Source organism: Triticum dicoccoides, chromosome 1A, assembly GCF_002162155.2.
Source record: "Triticum dicoccoides isolate Atlit2015 ecotype Zavitan chromosome 1A, WEW_v2.0, whole genome shotgun sequence".
Taxonomy (NCBI): domain Eukaryota; kingdom Viridiplantae; phylum Streptophyta; class Magnoliopsida; order Poales; family Poaceae; genus Triticum; species Triticum dicoccoides.
The window spans coordinates 468,033,254-468,053,325 of record NC_041380.1 but is presented as its reverse complement, the minus strand read 5'-3'; the positions used below and the strand labels follow the sequence as shown (position 1 = coordinate 468,053,325).

The window sequence follows — 20,072 nt, the reverse complement described above, 5'->3', positions numbered from 1 at the left end:
CGAGAGTCACGGTTTTTCTTCCGTGAGAGGCACGGTTGTGCTTTTGCGAGAGTCACGGCCGTGCCTCTCGGAAAGGGAAAAACAAAACACGTTTTCTGTTTTTTTTCTTTCGTGAGAGTCACGATTTTTCTTACGCGAGAGGCATGGTTGTGTTTACGCGAAAGTCACGGCCGTGCCTCTCAGAAAGGGAAAAAAATACGTGTTTTCTGTTTTTTTCTTTCACGAGAGTCACGGGTTTGCTTTCGCGAGAGGCACGGTTGTGCTTTCGAAAACGGAAAAAAAATAACACGTTTTCTGTTTTTTTTCACGAGAGTCACGGTTTTGCTTCCACGAGAGACACGGTTGTGATTTCGCGAGAGGTACGGGCGTGCCTCTTTCGGAAAGGGAAAAAAACCGTGCTCCCGGTTCGGTTTTTTCGCCCGGTTTTTTTCACCCGGTTTTTTTGTCCGGTTTTTTTCGTGAAAAAAAGATCGTCAAAACCTATCAACATGGGATCTAGTTTTGAAGATCTCGGCGCGAGAAATCCAATGGTGAAAACGGTTCGAGATTTGAACGCACGGTTTAAGAGATAAAACGGTTTGAATAAACGGATCTATGAATAAAGGAAAAACTCCCAGTTTGCCACAAGTGGCGCGCTGCATGTGTGCACCACTTGTCGCGATCTGGGAAAGTGAAGTGTTCTTTGCAACGAGTATTCCTTAATTAGTGATTTCGTAGAGTTACTACTCTTCTCGCGAGGAATTTTCTTCGGGCTCTTGGGCTTGTGCGGCGGCCCGTGTTTCGCTCTGGGCCTGAGGAAAACCCGGCCCGGTTATGATTTATTCGCACAGTGCCAGCCAAATTTAAATGGTTTTCTAAAAAAAACAAATTGTCATGGTTTGCACCCTAATTATTTTTTTTGAAATGGCTTTGCATGTTTTTTTTAGGGAAATGCTATCATGGTAGTTTATATTTTATGTGAAAATAGGGCTACATCGTTTGATAATACATCGAATAAAGAGCAAAAGGCCTCGTTCTGCCAAACAAGAGTTCTCGAGGGCTCCAACTTCGTAGCTAACAAATTTGCCGTCATATTGGCTTCCCTAGGGTGATGACGAAAGCTAACAGAAATAAAATTACGACAAATGAAAGAGCATTCCTCATAAATGACTTTTGCATGTTTGGGCTGTGCTCTAGAAGAAATTTGCGCCGGAAGGGAGCGGAAGAACGTTGCTGAATCTTAAGGGTAATCTTACATGCTGAACACAAGGAGGGATGTGGTCACATGGCTATCCAGCATGAGGAACAGAATCATACACAAACTGTTAGGCATTGTCACACGTGAGAATTAAGGTTCCTTGTAGCAGTAACTCTACTCCTGATGTATAGTACTACTATGTAATCCAAAGTTACACTGATGCAAAATACTAGTACCAGCACGAACCACCCTTCCTTTCACGACATCAGAGGGACCTTCTCTTGCCCCTGGCCGTCTGATTCGCTCAAGCAAGGTGGTCTCACCGCCTTGTAGTAGAAGAAGGCTATCATCCTCGCCAGCACCTCGGCCGACCGGACAGCTATTAGAACAAGTGATTTTGGATCAGTAAACCTGATGACCGAATGAGAGCTGTCTTGAAGGAGAATTTGTGTAAATAACGGACAAGGCATCGAAAGTGCCTTTCTGCTCCCGAGCTCATTTGAGCTCGGTGAACAGTAAAATCAAAAAAAATAAAAAAATTTCAAAAACTTCCAATTTTTTTTGGGAGAAACATTGACAAAAGTTCTAAGTGCTTGCAAAATTCATCATGAAATCACATTCCTGTAAAGCGTGGCAAAAAAAACAAATTCAGTGCTCCAAAATGCTTTTGAAAGTAGCTTTTTCAGAGTACTGATTTTGTTTTTTTGCCACGCCTTCTAAAAATGTGATTTCATGGCGAATTTTTGCAAGCACTTAGAACTTTTGTCGATGTTTCTCCCAAAAAAATTGGATTTTTTTTAAAAAAATTTGATTTAGTTTTGATTTTACTGTTCACCCAAGCTCATTTGAGCTCGGGTGCAGAAACTCCGCGTCCACAAGGCATACCTTTCTCTCGGTGCAGTATCTTCCCTGCATTGGTGAAGAGCAACTCAGGGAAACCGGACACCTTCAGAGCGGCCACGAGGTCTGGCTCCGCGCAGGCGTCGACTGCAACACACTGCGGGTGACCAAGAACAGTTGGAAGTTCAGAATGTGACTCTGAAGCGCCGACTGCGGCGGATTTATATTTACAGAAGAATGCCATGAAGAAGTATGTACTACTCTTGGTGAAGGCAGATCGTGTTCCCAAAACGTCTCGATGGCCTTTACGAGCTCAGTTCTTGCCATCTCATTGTCCTGTGGTCTGCAACAAGGAACATTTATCGTGATTTACCAAAGTAATACAGCACGCCCTGCAAGTTGTTGGAACCGCCAGTCCCTCGCGGCGCTCCTCCTCGCTCTCTCTGTCGCCGTCGCTCGAGCTCACCGAAGAAGAAGGGATTCAGAGAAGACAGTGGACACGGGAATTTTTCCAGCGCACGTACGCTTTTTCCTTTCCTCGAGCACGAACTCGATCATGTCTACTAGCTACAGAGGGGAAACAGGGTTTTATACCCGCGAGCACCGGCCTGCACGGCCTCGCCCTGCACCCACTCGCTCACCCACTCCCCCACGTCCTCCGCGCTCTGGCCGTGTCCACGCACCGCGCCCGAACGCGATCGCCACGGCCTCCCAGCGCGCCCGACGCGATCTACCCCTCCTGATCGCTCGCTAACAGCCCGGCGTGGCCCCGCGCACACATGCGCTGGCTCACGCACGCACACACGCACACCTACGCACCCACACATCGCGGACCCGACGCGCCCGACACGTCCGGTGCGCGCCCATACACGCACCAGCCGCGCCAGGAGCGACGCCGCGGTTTATTACGCCCAACACTCGCGCCCTAAGCCGCGGCTCAGAGCAGCCCGCCGTCCTCGACATCGCCGTCGACCAGCAGTGCACGCTCCGGCGCCGGCGCCTTCTTCCACTGCGGGCAGTCACGCTTGAAGTGACCCCGCTTGCCGCACTTGTAGCACTTCCCGCGACGGTTGTTCCCTCCGCCTGATGCTGTGCTGGCCGCGCCGTCGTCATCGTCCTCTCCGCGTGCACCGCCCCGGCGCCGCTCGCGCGCCCGCAACTGTGCCGCGCTGAGCATGAGCTGCTCACCGTCCGCCCGCTCGCCGCCTGCCTGTCCACGCCATCGGAGCCGTTCGTCGAACGCCTTCAGCCGCCCGAGTGCTTCCTCGAACGGCATCGTCGACACGTCGCAAAACTGCTCGATCCCGGCCACCGCCGCGTACAAGCGGTCCGGCACGGAGTCGAGCAGCTTCTTCACCAACGCGGCGTCCTCCAGCGTCGAGCCGAGCGCCGCGTAGCGAGCCGCCATGCCACCGAGCTTGCCGGCGAACTCGTCCAGCGTGTCGCTGCTCGCCATGCGCAGGAGCTCGAACTCCACGCGCAAGGTGCCCAGCCGCGCCGCCCGCACGCGGTCCGCGCCAACGAACCGCGCCTTCAGAGCAGCCCACACCTCCGCGGCAGTCTTCTTCGCCGCCACCTGCAGCAGCAGGTCCTCTGCGAGCGCGCCAAGCAGATACGCCCGTGCCGGCTTGTCCTTTTTCGCGATCACGGCCGCCGCCGCGTCCTCCGGCACGACCACCGCCTCCCACAGCCCGGCCGCGTCGAGATTCGCCTCGACCTTGATCGACCACGCCGTGTAGTTGTCGCCGGTGAGCAGTGGCACTGACTGCGGTAGCGATCCGCCCGCTCCGCCGGCGTACGGGACGATCGACATCGCCGGCGCGCCCTGAGCTGAAACTGGCTCTGATGCCAATTGTTGGAACCACCAGTCCCTCGCGGCGCTCCTCCTCGCTCTCTCTGTTGCCGTCGCTCGAGCTCACCGAAGAAGAAGGGATTCAGAGAAGTTCAGAGAACAGTGGACACGGGAATTTTTCCAGCGCACGTACGCTTTTTCCTTTCCTCAAGCACGAACTCGATCATGTCTACTAGCTACAGAGGGGAACCAGGGTTTTATACCCGCGAGCACCGGCCGGCACGGCCTCGCCCTGCACCCACTCGCTCACCCACTCCCCCACGTCCTCCGCGCTCTGGCCGCGTCCATGCACCGCGCCCGAACGCGATCACCACGGCCTCCCAGCGCGCCCGACGCGATCTACCCCTCCTGATCGCTCGCTAACAGCCCGGCGTGGCCCCGCGCACACACGCGCTGGCTCACGCACGCACACACGCACACCTACGCACCCACACATCGCGGACCCGACGCGCCCGACACGTCCGGTGCGCGCCCATACACGCACCAGCCGCGCCAGGAGCGACGCCGCGGTTTATTACGCCCAACACAAGTTTCATATGAAGCTACTATATGGCCAAAAGGATACTTGGAACATGAAATGGCATCAAACAATTTTGCAAGAATTGACAGAACAATTCAGATGTAGGAGTAGCATATATGAAAAGGATACTTGAAACATGAAATGGCACCAACCATTTTGCAAGAACTGACGGAACCATACCTCTTGTACCGGTTATGCACGAGCACAATCAACGGGCCGAAGTCCGTGAACACGGTGTCATCCCAATCCTTTGTCCTGACATCCCTGACCGGCTTGATGTAGTTGTCATCCTCCCAGACCACCTCCTTCTTGCCGTCATCCACCGCATCATCGTCGTCGGCGTCATCCCTCTTCTCAGGCTTGATGGTGATCTTGTCGAAGAACTGGTCGAGGCCGAAGCCCATGCCGTCCTGGGCGTCCTCGGGCCACTCCGGGTCCTCCTCCTCGACAACCAGCTGGTACTTGGTCAGCAGCTCCCTCATCTTGGCCTTCTTCTCCTCCGGGTCGGTCAGCTCCTGCGTCTCCGGCATCCGGTCCATCATCTCCCGTATCTTCCTCCGCAGCGTCCTCCGCTCCTGGTCCGTCATCCGCACGGGGCCGTCGTCGTCATCGTCAGAATCGGTGTCCGCGTCGGCGCTGCGCGGCCCGCCGCCGATCACCAGCCGCCCGGCCTTGGGGTCGCTCGCACGCAGTGCCCAGGGGCGCGCGGCGAGCACGGGTCCCAGGCTCGGCCTGGATCGCGGGCAAGAGCCGAAGCTGACGACGAGGCGCGCGGGGAGAGCACGCGAACTGGGGTGCTCTGCTCGTGTGAGGCAAAACGTCGAACAGGTCGCGGGCAGGGAGCAGCGGAGCGCCATTCCGAGCCTCCTGCGCTGCGCGCGCGCGCCTTCTCTTCTGGCCTGCTTCTACTCTTCCTCGGGTGGAGGTTCGGAGGCGGTTGCTGGCTCGCTGCCGATGCCGCGAGAACTGGCTTTGAATTTGGTACGGGATTCGCGGCAGTGATGATTCTGATGCCCAATCTGCTCCGGCACGTATGCTTGGGGAGATATTTGCTTGGGTGAGCGGACGAGTGAACGGAACTGAAGTGAACCGTGAGAGGGGCGGCCGGCCCCACGCCGCTGCAATACGCTTTTATTTACGGAAAAACCAATTAACCCTCGCCTGGGGGGACTTGACTTGGTTCCAAAAAATTCATTTGTATTCATCTAAAAAATCATTTGCATTTCGAGCAATTCAGACGTTTGAAAAATAACTCACGTACTCCCTCCGTTCCATAATTCTTGTTGCGGTTTTAGTTACATATATCAGAATGTTATGGGGGGAGATCTGTAATTATTTTTGTCTATCACAAAAATGGCAAGAAAAAAAATCATTTATATCAGAGATCCTGAAGATGTCCATCCTTGCGAATGGGATTGTCAGTCAGGTGTGACTGGAGTGTCCCTTGGATGACCAAACAAAAACACCAAGCTTCAGTGGAAGAGCAGAGATTCCAAATTCGGAATTCGAGACTGTGAACCCGTATACACCCCCTAAACAATTTGGTCATCCAAGGCCGATATCGTTAGCTGTAACACATTACGAAAATGGAACAAACCCCCCTAAAAAAACAATTGAAGCATTACCCGGCAGCCAGAAACAAACACTTGGGTTTCCCCTTCTCTGCTAATTTTTTTTTCTATAAATTCATCCACAGCATCCAAAGAATTAACATGTCAGCAGAACTTGTACAGTTCTTTTTTTCCGAAACTCGGCCCCTCTTCTGTTTTTTTACTTGTACAGTTTGGAACGAAGTGTCTTGCTTCTTGAAATTCATATCTCCTATGTTCTGCTTTCGTGATGATACATAATCTGAATTTAACATAAGGGTGCCAAAACCCGTACACTGGCGAAAGAAAGAATGATAAATAGTCGGGAGGGGAGCAAAGAATGATGGTGTTACAACTCAGGGTGAAGAACTTGGGTTCTTCTTATTTGCTGAAGACCTCCTCTTCCTTCTGTCAAAACTAAATCAGCCAAACTGGAGCCCGCCGCAACCGATGGGCTCATGGGTGACTCCAGCAGTCCTCGGCCTACCTCATTTGTCTCTAGAAAGACCGAGCTAACATCGGTGCTTCCACAGAAACTGTGTAGCTACGCCTACGAAAATGTGTCAGTTTGTGCATGACGCCTCAGTCTCACCTTTGCTCGCTTGTTCATCGACAAGGTCACTCGACATGGCTGATGCAATCCTGTGCCGCTTGAGGATCCGAGACGTGGCAAGCCTCGCGTTCTGAAATTTCAGGACGATCACCCGCTCATCGTCCAAATCAATTCTCAAGTTTTCTTCAGTGCAGTTCTCCACGATACTGCACAAATGCTTCAAATTCTCAACCTCAACACCATTCACCTTCTTTACCTGATCATATCATGAAGCCTGGTCAGTTGAGAAAACTACAAAGGTCACTAAGGATGTGGTGTGTAATAATAGGATTTTCTTATCGAAGAAGACCTGGAGTTCAGCCAGCCTTTCATAACCAACATTAATATCATCCATTAGGACCTGCAACGCAGATTGATCAGTAAAACACCTCAAAAGAAAAGATTGATCGTAAAAAGATAATTATGCAAAAATACACGGTAAGTGAATGCAAGAGGTTTCCTAACAAGATCATGCAACTGGAAACTGAGGCATGAGGAGATTGAATTAGTGCAGTAGTACCTGAGATAATATTACTAACTGTTGGCCAGCCTTCTTCGGAAGCTCTCTCAGTGCCCGTTCACACAGTCGGCGTGGCGAAGCGTTGTACCAGTCCTCCCCAAATTCATGGAGATAAGGCTGGGTCAGTGGGATAAAAACAAAACCAGCAAAGATGTAGTAGCTGGGCAGTTTATCGAATTGATGTACAGGAACCAAAGGTTGCAACTGCATAAGAAGAATCACATGTATAAGATCACTTCACTGTGCATGTGAAAACTCAAAAGGAGAAGCACGAGGGCAAAAAAGGTGACAGGAACCAACGGAAATGATAAATGCAAAGCCTAAGCCTGGGGGTTCGTGTGTACAAAACCAACGGACCCACTTTTGCAGATTACTGTTTAACCTGCATAAGAGATGAGCGGGGCTGTCCATAAATCTGACCATACCCAGTCCTATCCAACTAGCTGTAGAAAAGGTAGACAGGCTGAACCCACTGGGCTAATGTAGTGAATTCGATGTGTTACGGACGTCATAGTTGTGGGATGAGTTTAAAATAGGTGATAAGTATTGAGATGGATGTTACTTTCATGGGTATGTATTAGGGTTCGGTTCAGTTCAGTCAAGGTGGATTCAATCACCATGTTCGACTCTGAGGAAACTAAGTACTACTAACAAACACTAAACAGGGAGAACAACATCCCATCATTCTTATATTTAGTACCAACCTCCCAAATAAAATGCACCCTGGTTAATAAGAAGCTCAAATAAAATGTACAAGTAAGATTGCAAAGCCTTACAGGTCTAAGTGTCACATTCAATTCATGCTCTTTGCCATCTCTTAGTACTTTGATAACAGCTGTTTCTTCAGGCTTCTTCATGGACACAAGATGATCAAAGGTGATTCTCTCTCTATTTCGAAATGGAACTGCAAGTATTAAAAGAGATCATGATCATCAGTTGCTGACGCTGAAATGCCAGGATGCTTCATATTTCGGAGTAGCGCATGAATAGATTCATCGATCAGCAATGCAAAAACGTGCAGCAGAGTATGCCAAATGATGGTCTTAAAATAACATGATAAACAGAAAACATATAAGAAATCAAAATTTGCGACACAAAATGGCTGCAAAGCATAGCTCACCTGTCCCATCATTCGCAATAGGCACGCCGTCAAACTCGAGAAGGATATCGTCTTTCCTCAAAATTTTGTAAGCATCAGACAGAGGATTTATTCTACTGACCAACACTCCAGTCATTTCAGGCCGCATACCAAAGCACTCTCTTATTTGGATGTTCTCAGTGGCCTGGCAAGATATCCCAAGAGAACAAAACCCAGAATATTTGCCACTCTCTTCCACACCAGAAATAAAACGCTTAATTACAGGCACAGGTATAATATACCTGCAAAGAAAAGGGTTACGCACAAAATTCCAGGTAAAACAAAGGTTCAATTGGCTTAAGACCTAAATAGTGGAGTATTCACCCAATGTTTTCTGCTCCTGACAGATTTTGGAAAGCAACTCCAGCCACTTTATCACCCATGATTGCAGGCCCTCCACTATTGCCTGGATTAATAGCTGCATCTATTTGTATAGCCATGAGCTGAGTCGCACCATGGGCATACTGTGTTGGCTCCACTCTAGAAACAACCCCCTTGGTGACAGAGATATTGTCTCCACCTGCGCCATACATACATGTACAGAATAATTTAGTTGTCTACATTCTTACATGGTTTTAGGTGTCTACATAGACAATCAGCAATACAGCATCGAAGCCGTGGTAGTGGTACCTTAAATCAAATCAGAGATTTCCCAACAACATTGCACCTGGGATCACATAGTAGAATCTAAGACCCTACCTGATTCTTAAACAAAGGTATATTTTCTAAAATCTACCAGGTATTTCAACAGCTATATATATTTTAGTTGTACATTAAGAGCCTTCATTTTAAATAGAGTCTAAATCAAACGTCTATTTTTTTATGACAAGGGTAACTTTACAATTAAAAAGGACATATGCAAGTAATTACTTATCATTAATTATTAGGACCAATTGAATTGGTAGGATCATGCACAAATCACAGTTATCATCCTACTTTGTTTTAGATTTTAACATCATAACAATATTAAGATTCTACCATATTAAGATCTCGCCTAGCACACAGTCAGCACGCTAAATAAATGGTTAGAGTCATAAGACTTGGGGTCTGTTTGGTTCATACACTAAGCTTGTCAACATTTGCCACGTTTTTTTGCCATACATGACTAAGGTCAGGCAATCAAATTTTGCGCCACACTTTGCTGAGTCAGTGACGGGTGGGGACTAGAATATTGCCAGAAGTGAGGCTGCAAACCAAACCCGCGGGGGAGGGGGAGGGGGGTAACTCAGCCTAACTTGTTCTGGGAAAAGTGGGGTAACCTTAGTATACCAACCAGTGCCCTTAAGATTGCCAACCTTGCTAATAGCGCACCATTCATGTTAAACTGCTAATTCATATGGAAACCATCACACAAACAATGATAAAAATACATGCATAGGTTGGCATGGCATGGTTCAACAGAAGGACACACAGTGATACTATAATTCTGTGATAACATTTTAGTGTCATGTAGTTTGTTGATTTGTATGATGTACTAAGAAATTAGGAAGCATATTTGCGACACCAAAGTTGCAGGGGCTACTTTCTACTGTTGCTTTCGTGATTGATTGTCAAGCTAATAGTGTAACAAATATTATGATAATTGCAGAAGTGTAGAAATCCCAAATTTATGAATGTTTTACTTATCCACAATCTTGTATAAACTATGCTTTATGGAGTTGTACCATAGTCTCTGTGTGTGTAATTATATTATTTTCATTCACTCATTCAAAGTAAAACACTGCTAGCCAGTTTCAGTTATGCCATCACAAACAGGATGGTCATGGTATGACGTATGCAAAACCTTAGTTGCATACTTGTAGATGAGGTAATATGGCTAACAAGTTTGACAACTAACAATCGAGTACTCCCTCCGTTTCTTTTTAGTCTGCATATAAAATTTGGTCAAACTTTGCATAGTTTGACTTCAGACAAATCTTATATGCGGAGTAAAAAGAAACAGAGGGAGTACTGTAAAAGTAATATCAGTGTCAAACTCGTACCCTGAGGGTAGCCAACCACGGCAACAGCTTCCTGCAAAAATGGAATGTCTCCAAGATCCAAGCTGTTCATCCCCTCCCAAAACTCCTCACTCTCAACTGTAAGAAGAGCCAAATCACACTCATGGCCAATAGCCTGAACTTCCGCCTTGTACTTTGTAGGTGATCCATGCTTCCTCACAAGAACAAAAGTATGATCAGCTACCACATGAGCATTCGTGACGATCCTTTTTCCAGAAATTACAAAGCCTACAACAGGGAGGCGAAATTAGCAGATGACCCAAAGAATGAACTCCATCTCAACATCACAGGGGCCCAAAAGATAACCAACCTTTCACATTATGTTAATATCTAAAGTCGTTATTTTTCTATGTTTTATATTTTTGTCTCACATCATGGATATTTGAACAGTTCACAACCCAATCCAGTAATATAGTGGGAAATCAAAACTAAAATTTCCCATTATCCCGTTCTACCGCATTTACTTAGTTCGTACTACCAGAAATACACAGTACTCCCTCCGTAAAGAAATATAAGAGCGCTTTAGTTATCTAAACGCTCTTATATTTCTTTACGGAGGGAGTAAGAAATAACACTACAAATTTGCATATGAGATACTCTCTTTCTCCAATTGAATCAGCAAATTAAGCCGATCCCACAGCAACTTAACACTCTACCTAAAATTATATTCTCTGCTAGCGACCTATCACAGTAGCGGGGATCCAAACACACTCGCGGCCTCCAGGGGGCTAAACTGCTAAAGATAGGCAGCTTACCGGAGCCCATGCTCTCGCGCTGGGCCTTGTTCTGCCACGGCAGGAAGTAGTTAGGGCCACTTGACACCGTGAACACCTTCACCACCGAGTCCAGCGCGAGCTCCACCGCCGCGAACGCGTCGGTGTCATGCCGAGCCGCCACAGACTCCGCCTCCTCCTCCCCCTCGGAATTCTCCGCCAACGGTATCGCCGGGGTTCCGGGAGCGCCGCATTCACCTAGGCGGAGAGAGGGTGTGGATGCGCAAGAGATGGTGGAGAAGCGGGGGGCAGCGAGGTGGGGGAGGAGGGCGCGGGTCACGGTTCGAAGGGGCGGCAGATGAGATGGATGTGGAGGCGGCGAGGGTGATGGGTGGCAAGGGAGGCGGCGGAGCGAGCGGGCGGAGGAGGAAGAGGATAGGCGGCGGAGCAAGCGGGCGGAGGCGTGCATGGCGGCCACCCCGGGTGCTGCCGGCGAGGGTTCGGAGATTTTTGGTCCGGGGGGGTTTGGGTTAGGTTTGTGTCTGGGCTCGGATCGGGTTCGGGTTGGGCTCGACTATGCTCCAATTTTGCATTTTTCATAGCTTCTATTTTTTACGAGGATGCATTCGTGGTTTTGAACACTAAGAGCATTTACAGCTGAGCGCTCCAAACTCCTCAAACATTCGGACGGACGGTCCGGTCATTAAACGGTCAAGAAAATACAATTCAGACGGACGTCTCAAACGTGTCTCAAACGTCCAAGTTGACCGGCACCCTGCATATCCAATCCAAATCTGAGGAGACCCGGGGCGCGTCCGCCGTGTCTGAATGACGTTGGGGTCCCATAGAAAACTCCTAAAAACCTGACGGTGACGGGCGTCTCATCCGGTGAGGTGTGAACGTCATGTGGTGTCGCCTGAGGGCCAAAATCCGCCTATTTTAAGACGGACGACGTCCCTCAACCCTATCCACATCCATTTCCTCCTTCTTTGCACCGCCAGCCCGATTCCATCCACATCTCTCCCTCTCCGCCTCACTCTTCCCTCGCCGCTCGGCTTCGCCATGGCCCAACAAAAGAAGATGATGTATGCTATGCTAACGCCGAAGCGTCGGTTCCAGATTCAGGAGGAAGACCGGGCGAGGCGTGGTGCCTGCGTCGCAGCTGGTCTGCCTCCGGACTCGCCGGGGCAAGAGGAATAGCAGCCAGAGCCAGAGAAGCAACCGGTTCCTTTGGAGATGGCGGATCCGGAGGAGGACGACGCGGAGCAGCCGGAGGAAGAGTTGGCATTGGCTGCGAGCTTGGACATGGAGGACGCCATGGCGGAGTTCACGGTCGCCCAAGCAGCAAAGATGATGGAGCAGCAGACCATCTTGGAGTCCATCCAGAACTAGGCATATGTCAAGGCCAATCCGCGGTTCATCCGGCAAGAACGGAGGGCAATCGATACGCTTTCCACCGAACTGGATGCGGAGGTGAAGGTGAAGGCCGCGCGTGGAGGAGCCGTGGGAGCCGGAGTTGCGGTTGCCGCCAATCTACCCGGAGCTAAGCACGGAGATCATGGACATTTTCGACGAGGATTATGGTAGTGTAGGTTATTTGATCTACATAGTACGTAGGTTTCCCTCTTTTACATGTTTTGCGTGGATTTAAAGTTTTAAGTATGAGGTATTCGGATATAAAGGAGCAAATTTGAGATGTGACTAGTCACTGCCCGCGGGGGTTGAAGGCCCAGATTTGTTGTGCGTGATTGTAGATGCTCTAACGTACCTCCCAGCTATGCAATCATTTCGGAAAGTATCAGCTGATACTATTCCTAAAATGCTCCCATGATATCAATTTTGGAAAGACAAATTTAAATGTTTCAAAACAATCTGAAACATTTGTGGATGTTATGTGTCTACAAACCCTAAAAATTAGATCTAAATTAGAAATACACATTGAGAAACACAATGATAATTCTAACATGAATAGTGTCAAAAGGACAAAAAGCTAAATTGACACGAGTACATCTGAATCTGTCGTTTTTGTTTCTCAATGTCCATTTTGAATTTGGACCTAGAATTTTAGGGTTTTAGACACATTCCTTGTGAACGTGCATATTTTCTCATGTTTTTTGAAACATTTAAAATCGAGTTTCTGAAATGGGAGCTTGGGAGCATGTAGGAGATGGTATCACCAGATTTTATTCCAGAATCATCACACGTTGCGTTTTTTCTAAAAAGAACTTTCGATTTGTTCATCAAACAGCATGGCGGTACAAAGAACATAATAAGCCATAGAAATTACATCCATGTCAGTATACCACCTAGCAAGGACTTCAAGCACTAGAGGGAGTCGAAGATGCACCGCCATCATTGATTACCCACAAGCATAGGGGGTCAATTGTAGTCCTTTCGATAAGTAAGAGTGTCGAACCCGATGAGGAGCAGAAGAAAATGACAAGTGGTTTTCAGTAAGGTATTTTCTGCAGGCACTGAAATTGTCGATAACAGATAGTTTGATAGCAAGATAATTTGTAACGAGCAAGTAATAGTAATGGTAACAAAAGTGCAGCAAGGTGGCCCAATCCTTTTTGTAGCAAAGGACGGGCTGGAATGGTCTCTGATAATAAGTAAAACTTTCTCGAGGACACATGGGAATTTTATCTAGTCACTTTCATCATGTTGGTTTGATTTGCGTTCGCTACTTTGATAATTCGATATGTGGGTGGAGCGATTGCTTGGGTGTTGTTCTTACTTGAACAAACCTCTCACTTATAATTAACCCCTCTCGCAAGCATCCGCAACAATGAAAGAAGAATTAAGATAAAATCTAACCATAGCATTAAACATGTGGATCCAAATCAGCCTCTTACGGAGTAGCGCATAACTAGGATTTAAGCTTCTGTCACTCTACCAACCCATCATCTAAAAACTACTCCACAATGTCCTCAAGAACACCACTAAGGGAATCTCAACATACACATCATCAAAAATATCAAACGGATACCAAATTATTCCCTTAGGCCCAAAGATGATGAAGTGTCATGTAATCGACGTTCACATAACACCACTAAGGGAATCTCAACATACACATCATCAAAAAATCGAACGAATACTAAATTCACATGATTACTCATGACAAGACTTCTCCCATGTCCTCAAGAACAAAGCAACTACTCACAAATCATATTCATGCTCAAGATCAGAGGGATAATAAAATAGCATAATGGATCTAAACATATAATCTTCCGCCAAATAAACCAACTAGCATCAACTAGAAGATGTAATCAACACTACTAATCATCCACAGGCACCAAACTGAGGTTTTGATACAAAGATTGAGCATAAGAGATGAACTAGGGTTTTGTGATGAGATGGTGCTGGTGAAGATGTTGGTGAAGATTGGTCCTCCCAAGATGAGAGGGGTGTTGGTGATGACGATGGCTTCGATTTCCCCCTCCCGGAGGGAAGTATCCCTGGCGGAATCACTCTGTCGAAGAGCAAAAGTGCTCCTGCCCAAGTTCCGCCTCGAGACGGCGGCGCTCCATCCCGAAAGTCTTCTCTTATTTTTTTTCTAGGGCAAATGACCTTATATACTAGAAGATGGGCACCGGAGGCTTGCCAGGGGGGCCACTACCCACCAGGGCGCGCCAGGAGGGGGCAAGCACGCCCTGGTGCCTAGTGGGCACCTGGGTGGCCCCTTCTGGTATTTCTTTTCTCCAATATTTTTTATATATTTCAAAATAAATCTTCATAAAATTTCAGCTCATTTGGAGATGTGCAGAATAGGTATCTTTGACATAGCTTTTTCAGGTCCAGAATTATAGCTGTCGGTATTCTTCCTCTTTGTGTAAACATTGCATATTATGAGAGAAAAGTCATTAGGATTACTCCACAAAGTGTTATATTGAATGAAAACACTATAAATAACAATAGGAAAACATGATGCAAAATGGACGTATCAGTCAGCACCCGTCCCTCACCGAAACGGGCAAACCTTGTTGTAGTAGACAGTCGGGAAGTCATCGTGCTAAGGGCCCAAAGGAATAGAAAACCAGGACAACAACAATTGCCAACGAAGAGAAGCACACATCAGAAGGATCCAACCATAGACACACGAACACAGATGAATAAAGACCGAATCCATGCAGATCTGCCGAAGACAAACACCAACCGAATCCTGCGAGATCCGCCGGAGACACACCTCCACATGCCCTTCGACGACGCTAGACGCACCTCGGGGCGGGGTTAGACGGGGAGGACCTTATTCCATCTTCAAGGAGTCGATGTCATCTCATCTCCGTGAGTAGGAGTAGGACACAAACCCTAAACAAACTATAAAAACCGAAGCAGGTGCCCTCCCACCGGCAAGGGTCGGGATCCACCGTGCCTCCATGGCATTAAGGCCACATGAGACGAGGCTGATCGACCGAGGTTAAATACAACAACTTGTTAGGTTTTTAGATTGGATTTTTTTACTCAAAAGGTTTTTAGATTGGATAACTAACATGTAGGGCCAAAATTGTTGAACGAAATTTTATTAAGATCTCAAATATTGCATGATACAGTGTAACTAGAGAATTGACGTCATGAGTTTCTTGATCTTTTACGGTACGACTTTGATGATAAACTCAAACTCACTCCTGCAATGAATAGTGCAACGCTCACAATCAAGTTGATGCAATCACCATGAAAACAACACACACAAACACACACCTTGATGAAGATGGGCATGGACGATCCTTCAACTAAACAACCAACCAATTAGGTACAACAATTAGGCACACATGTCTTTTAGCTTCCCTAAGAGCAATTATAGTAGAGTCGCCATATTCTCAGTCTTCATAATGCATATGGAGCATGCTCCATAATGTTTTGGAGGTTGTGAAGGAAATATGCCCTAGAGGCAATAATAAAGTTATTATTTATTTCCTTATATCATGATAAATGTTTATTATTCATGCTAGAATTGTATTAACCGGAAACATAATACATGTGTGAATACATAGACAAACATAGTGTCACTTGTATGCCTCTACTTGACTAGCTCGTTGATCAAAGATGGTTATGTTTCCTAACCATAGACATGGGTTGTCATTTAATTAACGGGATCACATCATTAGGAGAATGATGTGATTGACTTGACCCATTCCCTTAGCTTAGCACTTGATCGTTTAGTTTGTTGCTATTGCTTTCTTCATGACTTATACATGTTCCTATGACTATGAGATTATGCAACTCCCGTTTACCGGAGGAACACTTTGTGTGCTACCAAACGTCACAAAGTAACTGGGTGATTATAAAGGTGCTCTACAGGTGTCTCCGAAGGTACTTGTTGGGTTGGCATATTTCGAGATTAGGATTTGTCACTCCGATTGTCGGAGAGGTATCTCTGGGCCCTCTCGGTAATGCACATCACCTAAGCCTTGCAAGCATTGCAACTAATGAGTTAGTTGCGAGATGATGTATTACGGAACGAGTAAAGAGACTTGCCGGTAACGAGATTGAACTAGGTATTGAGATGCCGACGATCGAATCTCGGGCAAGTAACATGCCGATGACAAAGGGAACAACGTATGTTGTTATGCGGTCTGACCGATAAAGATCTTCGTAGAATATGTAGGAGCCAATATGAGCATCCAGGTTCCGCTATTGTTTATTGACCGGAGATGTGTCTCGGTCATGTCTACATAGTTCTCGAACCCGTAGGGTCCGCACGCTTAACGATACGATGACAGTTATATTATGAGTTTATATGTTTTGATGTACCGAATGAGTTCGGAGTCCCGGATGAGATCGGGGACATGACGAGGAGTCTCGAAATGGTCGACATGTAAAGATCGATATATTGGACGACTATATTCGGACTTCAGAAAGGTTCCGAGTGATTCGGGTATTTTTCGGAGTACCGGAGAGTTACGGGAATTCGCCGGGGAGTATATGGGCCTTATTGGGCCATACGGGAATGGAGGAGATAGGCCAAACGGAAGGAGGCCTGCGCCCCCCTCTGGTCCGAATTGGACAAGGGGTGCAGCCCCCTTTTCCTTCTCCCTCTCCTTCTCTTTCCTTCACTCCTACTCCAACAAGGAAAGGAGGAGTCCTACTCCCGGTGGGAGTAGGACTCCCCCCTTGGCGCGGCCTCCTCCTAGGCCGGCCGACTCCCCCCTTGCTCCTTTATATACAGGGGCAGGGGGCACCTCTAGACACACAAGTTGATCAAGTTGATCGTCTCTTAGCCGTGTGCGGTGCCCCCCTCCACCATAGTCCACCTCGGTATAATGTAGCGGTGCTTAGGCAAAGCCCTGCGTCAGTAGAACATCAACATCGTCACCACGCCGTCGTGCTGACGAAACTCTCCCTCAACACTCGGCTGGATCGGAGTTAGAGGGATGTCATCGGGCTGAACGTGTGTTGAACTCGAAGGTGTCGTGCGTTCGGTACTTGATCGGTCGGATCGTGAAGACGTACGACTACATCAACCGCGTTGTGCTAACGCTTCCGCTTTTGGTCTACGAGGGTATGTGGACAACACTCTCCCCTCTCATTGCTATGCATCACCATGATCTTGCGTGTGCGTAGGATTTTTTTTTTTGAAATTACTACGTTCCCCAACAGTGGCATCTGAGCCAGGTTTTATGCGTTGATGTAATATGCACGAGTAGAACACAAGTGAGTTGTGGGTGATATAAGTCATACTGCTTACGAGCATGTCACACTTTGGTTCGGTGGTATTGTTGGATGAAGCGGCCCGAACCGACATTACGCGTACGCTTACGCGAGACTGGTTTTACCGCCGTGCTATGCACACGGGTGACTAGCGGGTGTCAGTTTCTCCAACTTTAGTTGAACCGAGTGTGGCTACACCCGGTCCTTGAGAAGGTTAAAACAACACCAACTTGACAAACTATCGTTGTAGTTTTGATGCGTAGGTAAGAACGGTTCTTGCTAAGCCCGTAGCAGCCACGTAAAACTTGCAACAACAAAGTAGAGAACGTCTAACTTGTTTTTGCAGGGCATGTTGTGATGTGATATGGTCAAGACATGATGAGATATAAGTTGTTGTATAAGATGATCATGTTTTGTTGAAGTTATCGGCAATTGGCAGAAGCCTTATGGTTGTCTCTTTATTGCATAAGATGCAAGCACCAAATAATTGCTTTACAATTATCGCTATGCGATAGCAATAGTTGCAAGAGCAATAGTTGGCGAGACGACCATGTGACGACATATTGATATAGATCAAGATGATGGAGATCATGGTGTCATGCCGGTGACGATGGAAATCATGACGATGTTTTGGAGATGGAGATCAAAGGCACAAGATGATGCTGGCCATATCATGTCACATATTTTGATTGCATGTGATGTTTATCTTTTATGCATCTTATCTTGCTTTAATTGACGGTAGCATTATAAGATGATCTCTCACTAAATTTCAAGATACAAGTGTTCTCCCTGAGTATGCACCGTTGCCAAAGTTCGTCGTGCCCAGACACCACGTGATGATCGGGTGTGATAAGCTCTACGTCCATCTACAACGGGTGCAAGCCAGTTTTGCACACGCAGAATACTCAAGTTAAACTTGACGAGCCTAGCATATGCAGATATGGCCTCGGAACACTGAGACCAAAAGGTCGAGCATGAATCATATAGTAGATATGATCAACATAGTGATGTTCACCATTGAAAACTACTCCATTTCACGTGATGATCGGTTATGGTTTAGTTGATTTGGATCACGTGATCACTTAGAAGATTAGAGGGATGTCTTTCTAAGTGGGAGTTCTTAAGTAATATGATTAATTGGACTTAAATTTATCATGTACTTAGTCCTGGTAGTATTAGCATATCTATGTTGTAGATAAATAGCTCGCGTTTAGCTCCCCAATTTTATTTTTGATATGTTCCTAGAGAAAACTAAGTTGAAAGATGTTAGTAGCAATGATGCGGATTGGATCCGTGATCTAAGGTTTATCCTCATTGCTGCACAGAAGAATTATGTCCTTAATGCACCGCTAGGTGACAAACCTATTGCAGGAGCAGATGCAGACGTCATGAACGTTTGACTAGCTCAATATGATGACTACTTGATAGTTTAGTGCACCATGCTTAACAGCTTAGAATCGGGACTTCAAAGACATTTTGAACGTCATGGATCATATGGATGTTCCAGGAGTTGAAGTTAATATTTCAAGCAAATACCCGAGTTGAGAGATATGAAGTCTCCAACAAGTTCTATAGCTAAAAGATGGAGGAGAATAGCTCAAGCAGTGAGCATGTGCTCAGATTGTCTGGGTACCACAATCGCTTGAATCAAGTGGGAGTTAATCTTCCAGATAAGATAGTGATTGACAGAATTCTCTAGTCACCATCACCAAGTTAGTAGAACTTCGTGATGAACTATTATATGCAAAGGATAACAGAAACGATTCCCAAGCTCTTCGTAATGCTGAAATCAACGAAGGTAGAAATCAGGAAAAATATCAAGTGTTGATGGTAGACAAGACCACTAGTTTCAAGAAAATGGCAAAGGGAAGAAGGGGAACTTCAAGAAGAACGGCAAGCAAGTTGCTGCTCAAGTGAAGAAGCCCAAGTCTGGTCCTAAGCCTGAGACTAAGTGCTTCTACTGCAAAGGGACAGGTCACTGGAAGCGGAACTGCCCCAAGTATTAGGCGGATAAGAAGAATGGCAAAATGAACAAAGGTATATTTGATATACGGATTATTGATGTGTATTTTACTAGTGTTCGTAGCACCCCCCGGTATTTGATACTGGTTCAGTTGCTAAGAGTAGTAACTCGAAACGGGAGCTGCAGAATGAACAGAGACTAGTTAAGGGTGAAGTGACGATGTGTGTTGGAAGTGGTTCCAAGATTGATATGATCATCATCGCACACTCTCTATACTTCTAGGATTAGTGTTGAACCTAAATAAGTGTTATTTGGTGTTTGCATTGAGCATGAATATGATTTGATCATGTTTATTGCAATACGGTTATTCATTTAAGTAAGAGAATAAATTGTTGTTCTGTTTACATATATGGTTACACACCCAATGAAAATGGTTCGTTGGATCTTGATCGTAGTAATACAATATTCATAATATTGAAACCAAAAGATTCAAAGTTAATAATGATAGTGCAACTTATTT

General features: G+C 46.7%; 2 protein-coding genes across 3 annotated transcripts; both read right to left on the bottom strand.

The window, feature by feature from the left end:
- Positions 1–1,173: 1,173 nt before the first annotated feature.
- On the bottom strand, positions 1,174–5,486 carry LOC119279705 (thioredoxin-like fold domain-containing protein MRL7L homolog, chloroplastic). 2 transcript variants are annotated; one of them, XM_037560860.1, is made up of 4 exons: positions 4,570–5,486; positions 2,276–2,360; positions 2,063–2,174; positions 1,174–1,556 (listed from the first exon to the last, which is right to left on the bottom strand). In XM_037560860.1, the coding sequence occupies exons 1-4, from the start codon at positions 5,244–5,246 to the stop codon at positions 1,435–1,437; spliced, it is 996 nt and encodes a 331-aa protein (XP_037416757.1). In that variant the 5' UTR covers positions 5,247–5,486; the 3' UTR covers positions 1,174–1,434. The 2 variants fall into 2 exon arrangements, with proteins under 2 accessions (XP_037416757.1, XP_037416762.1); XM_037560865.1 differs by having other exon boundaries at positions 2,279–2,360.
- Positions 5,487–6,096: 610 nt separating this feature from the next.
- Positions 6,097–11,479, bottom strand: LOC119279694 (protease Do-like 10, mitochondrial). Its single transcript, XM_037560852.1, has 8 exons — positions 10,984–11,479; positions 10,211–10,456; positions 8,553–8,748; positions 8,211–8,470; positions 7,867–7,994; positions 7,091–7,294; positions 6,881–6,931; positions 6,097–6,787 (listed from the first exon to the last, which is right to left on the bottom strand). Exons 1-8 carry the CDS (start codon positions 11,408–11,410, stop codon positions 6,542–6,544), a joined length of 1,758 nt encoding a protein of 585 aa, XP_037416749.1. The 5' UTR covers positions 11,411–11,479; the 3' UTR covers positions 6,097–6,541.
- Between the last annotated feature and the right edge of the window lie 8,593 nt (positions 11,480–20,072).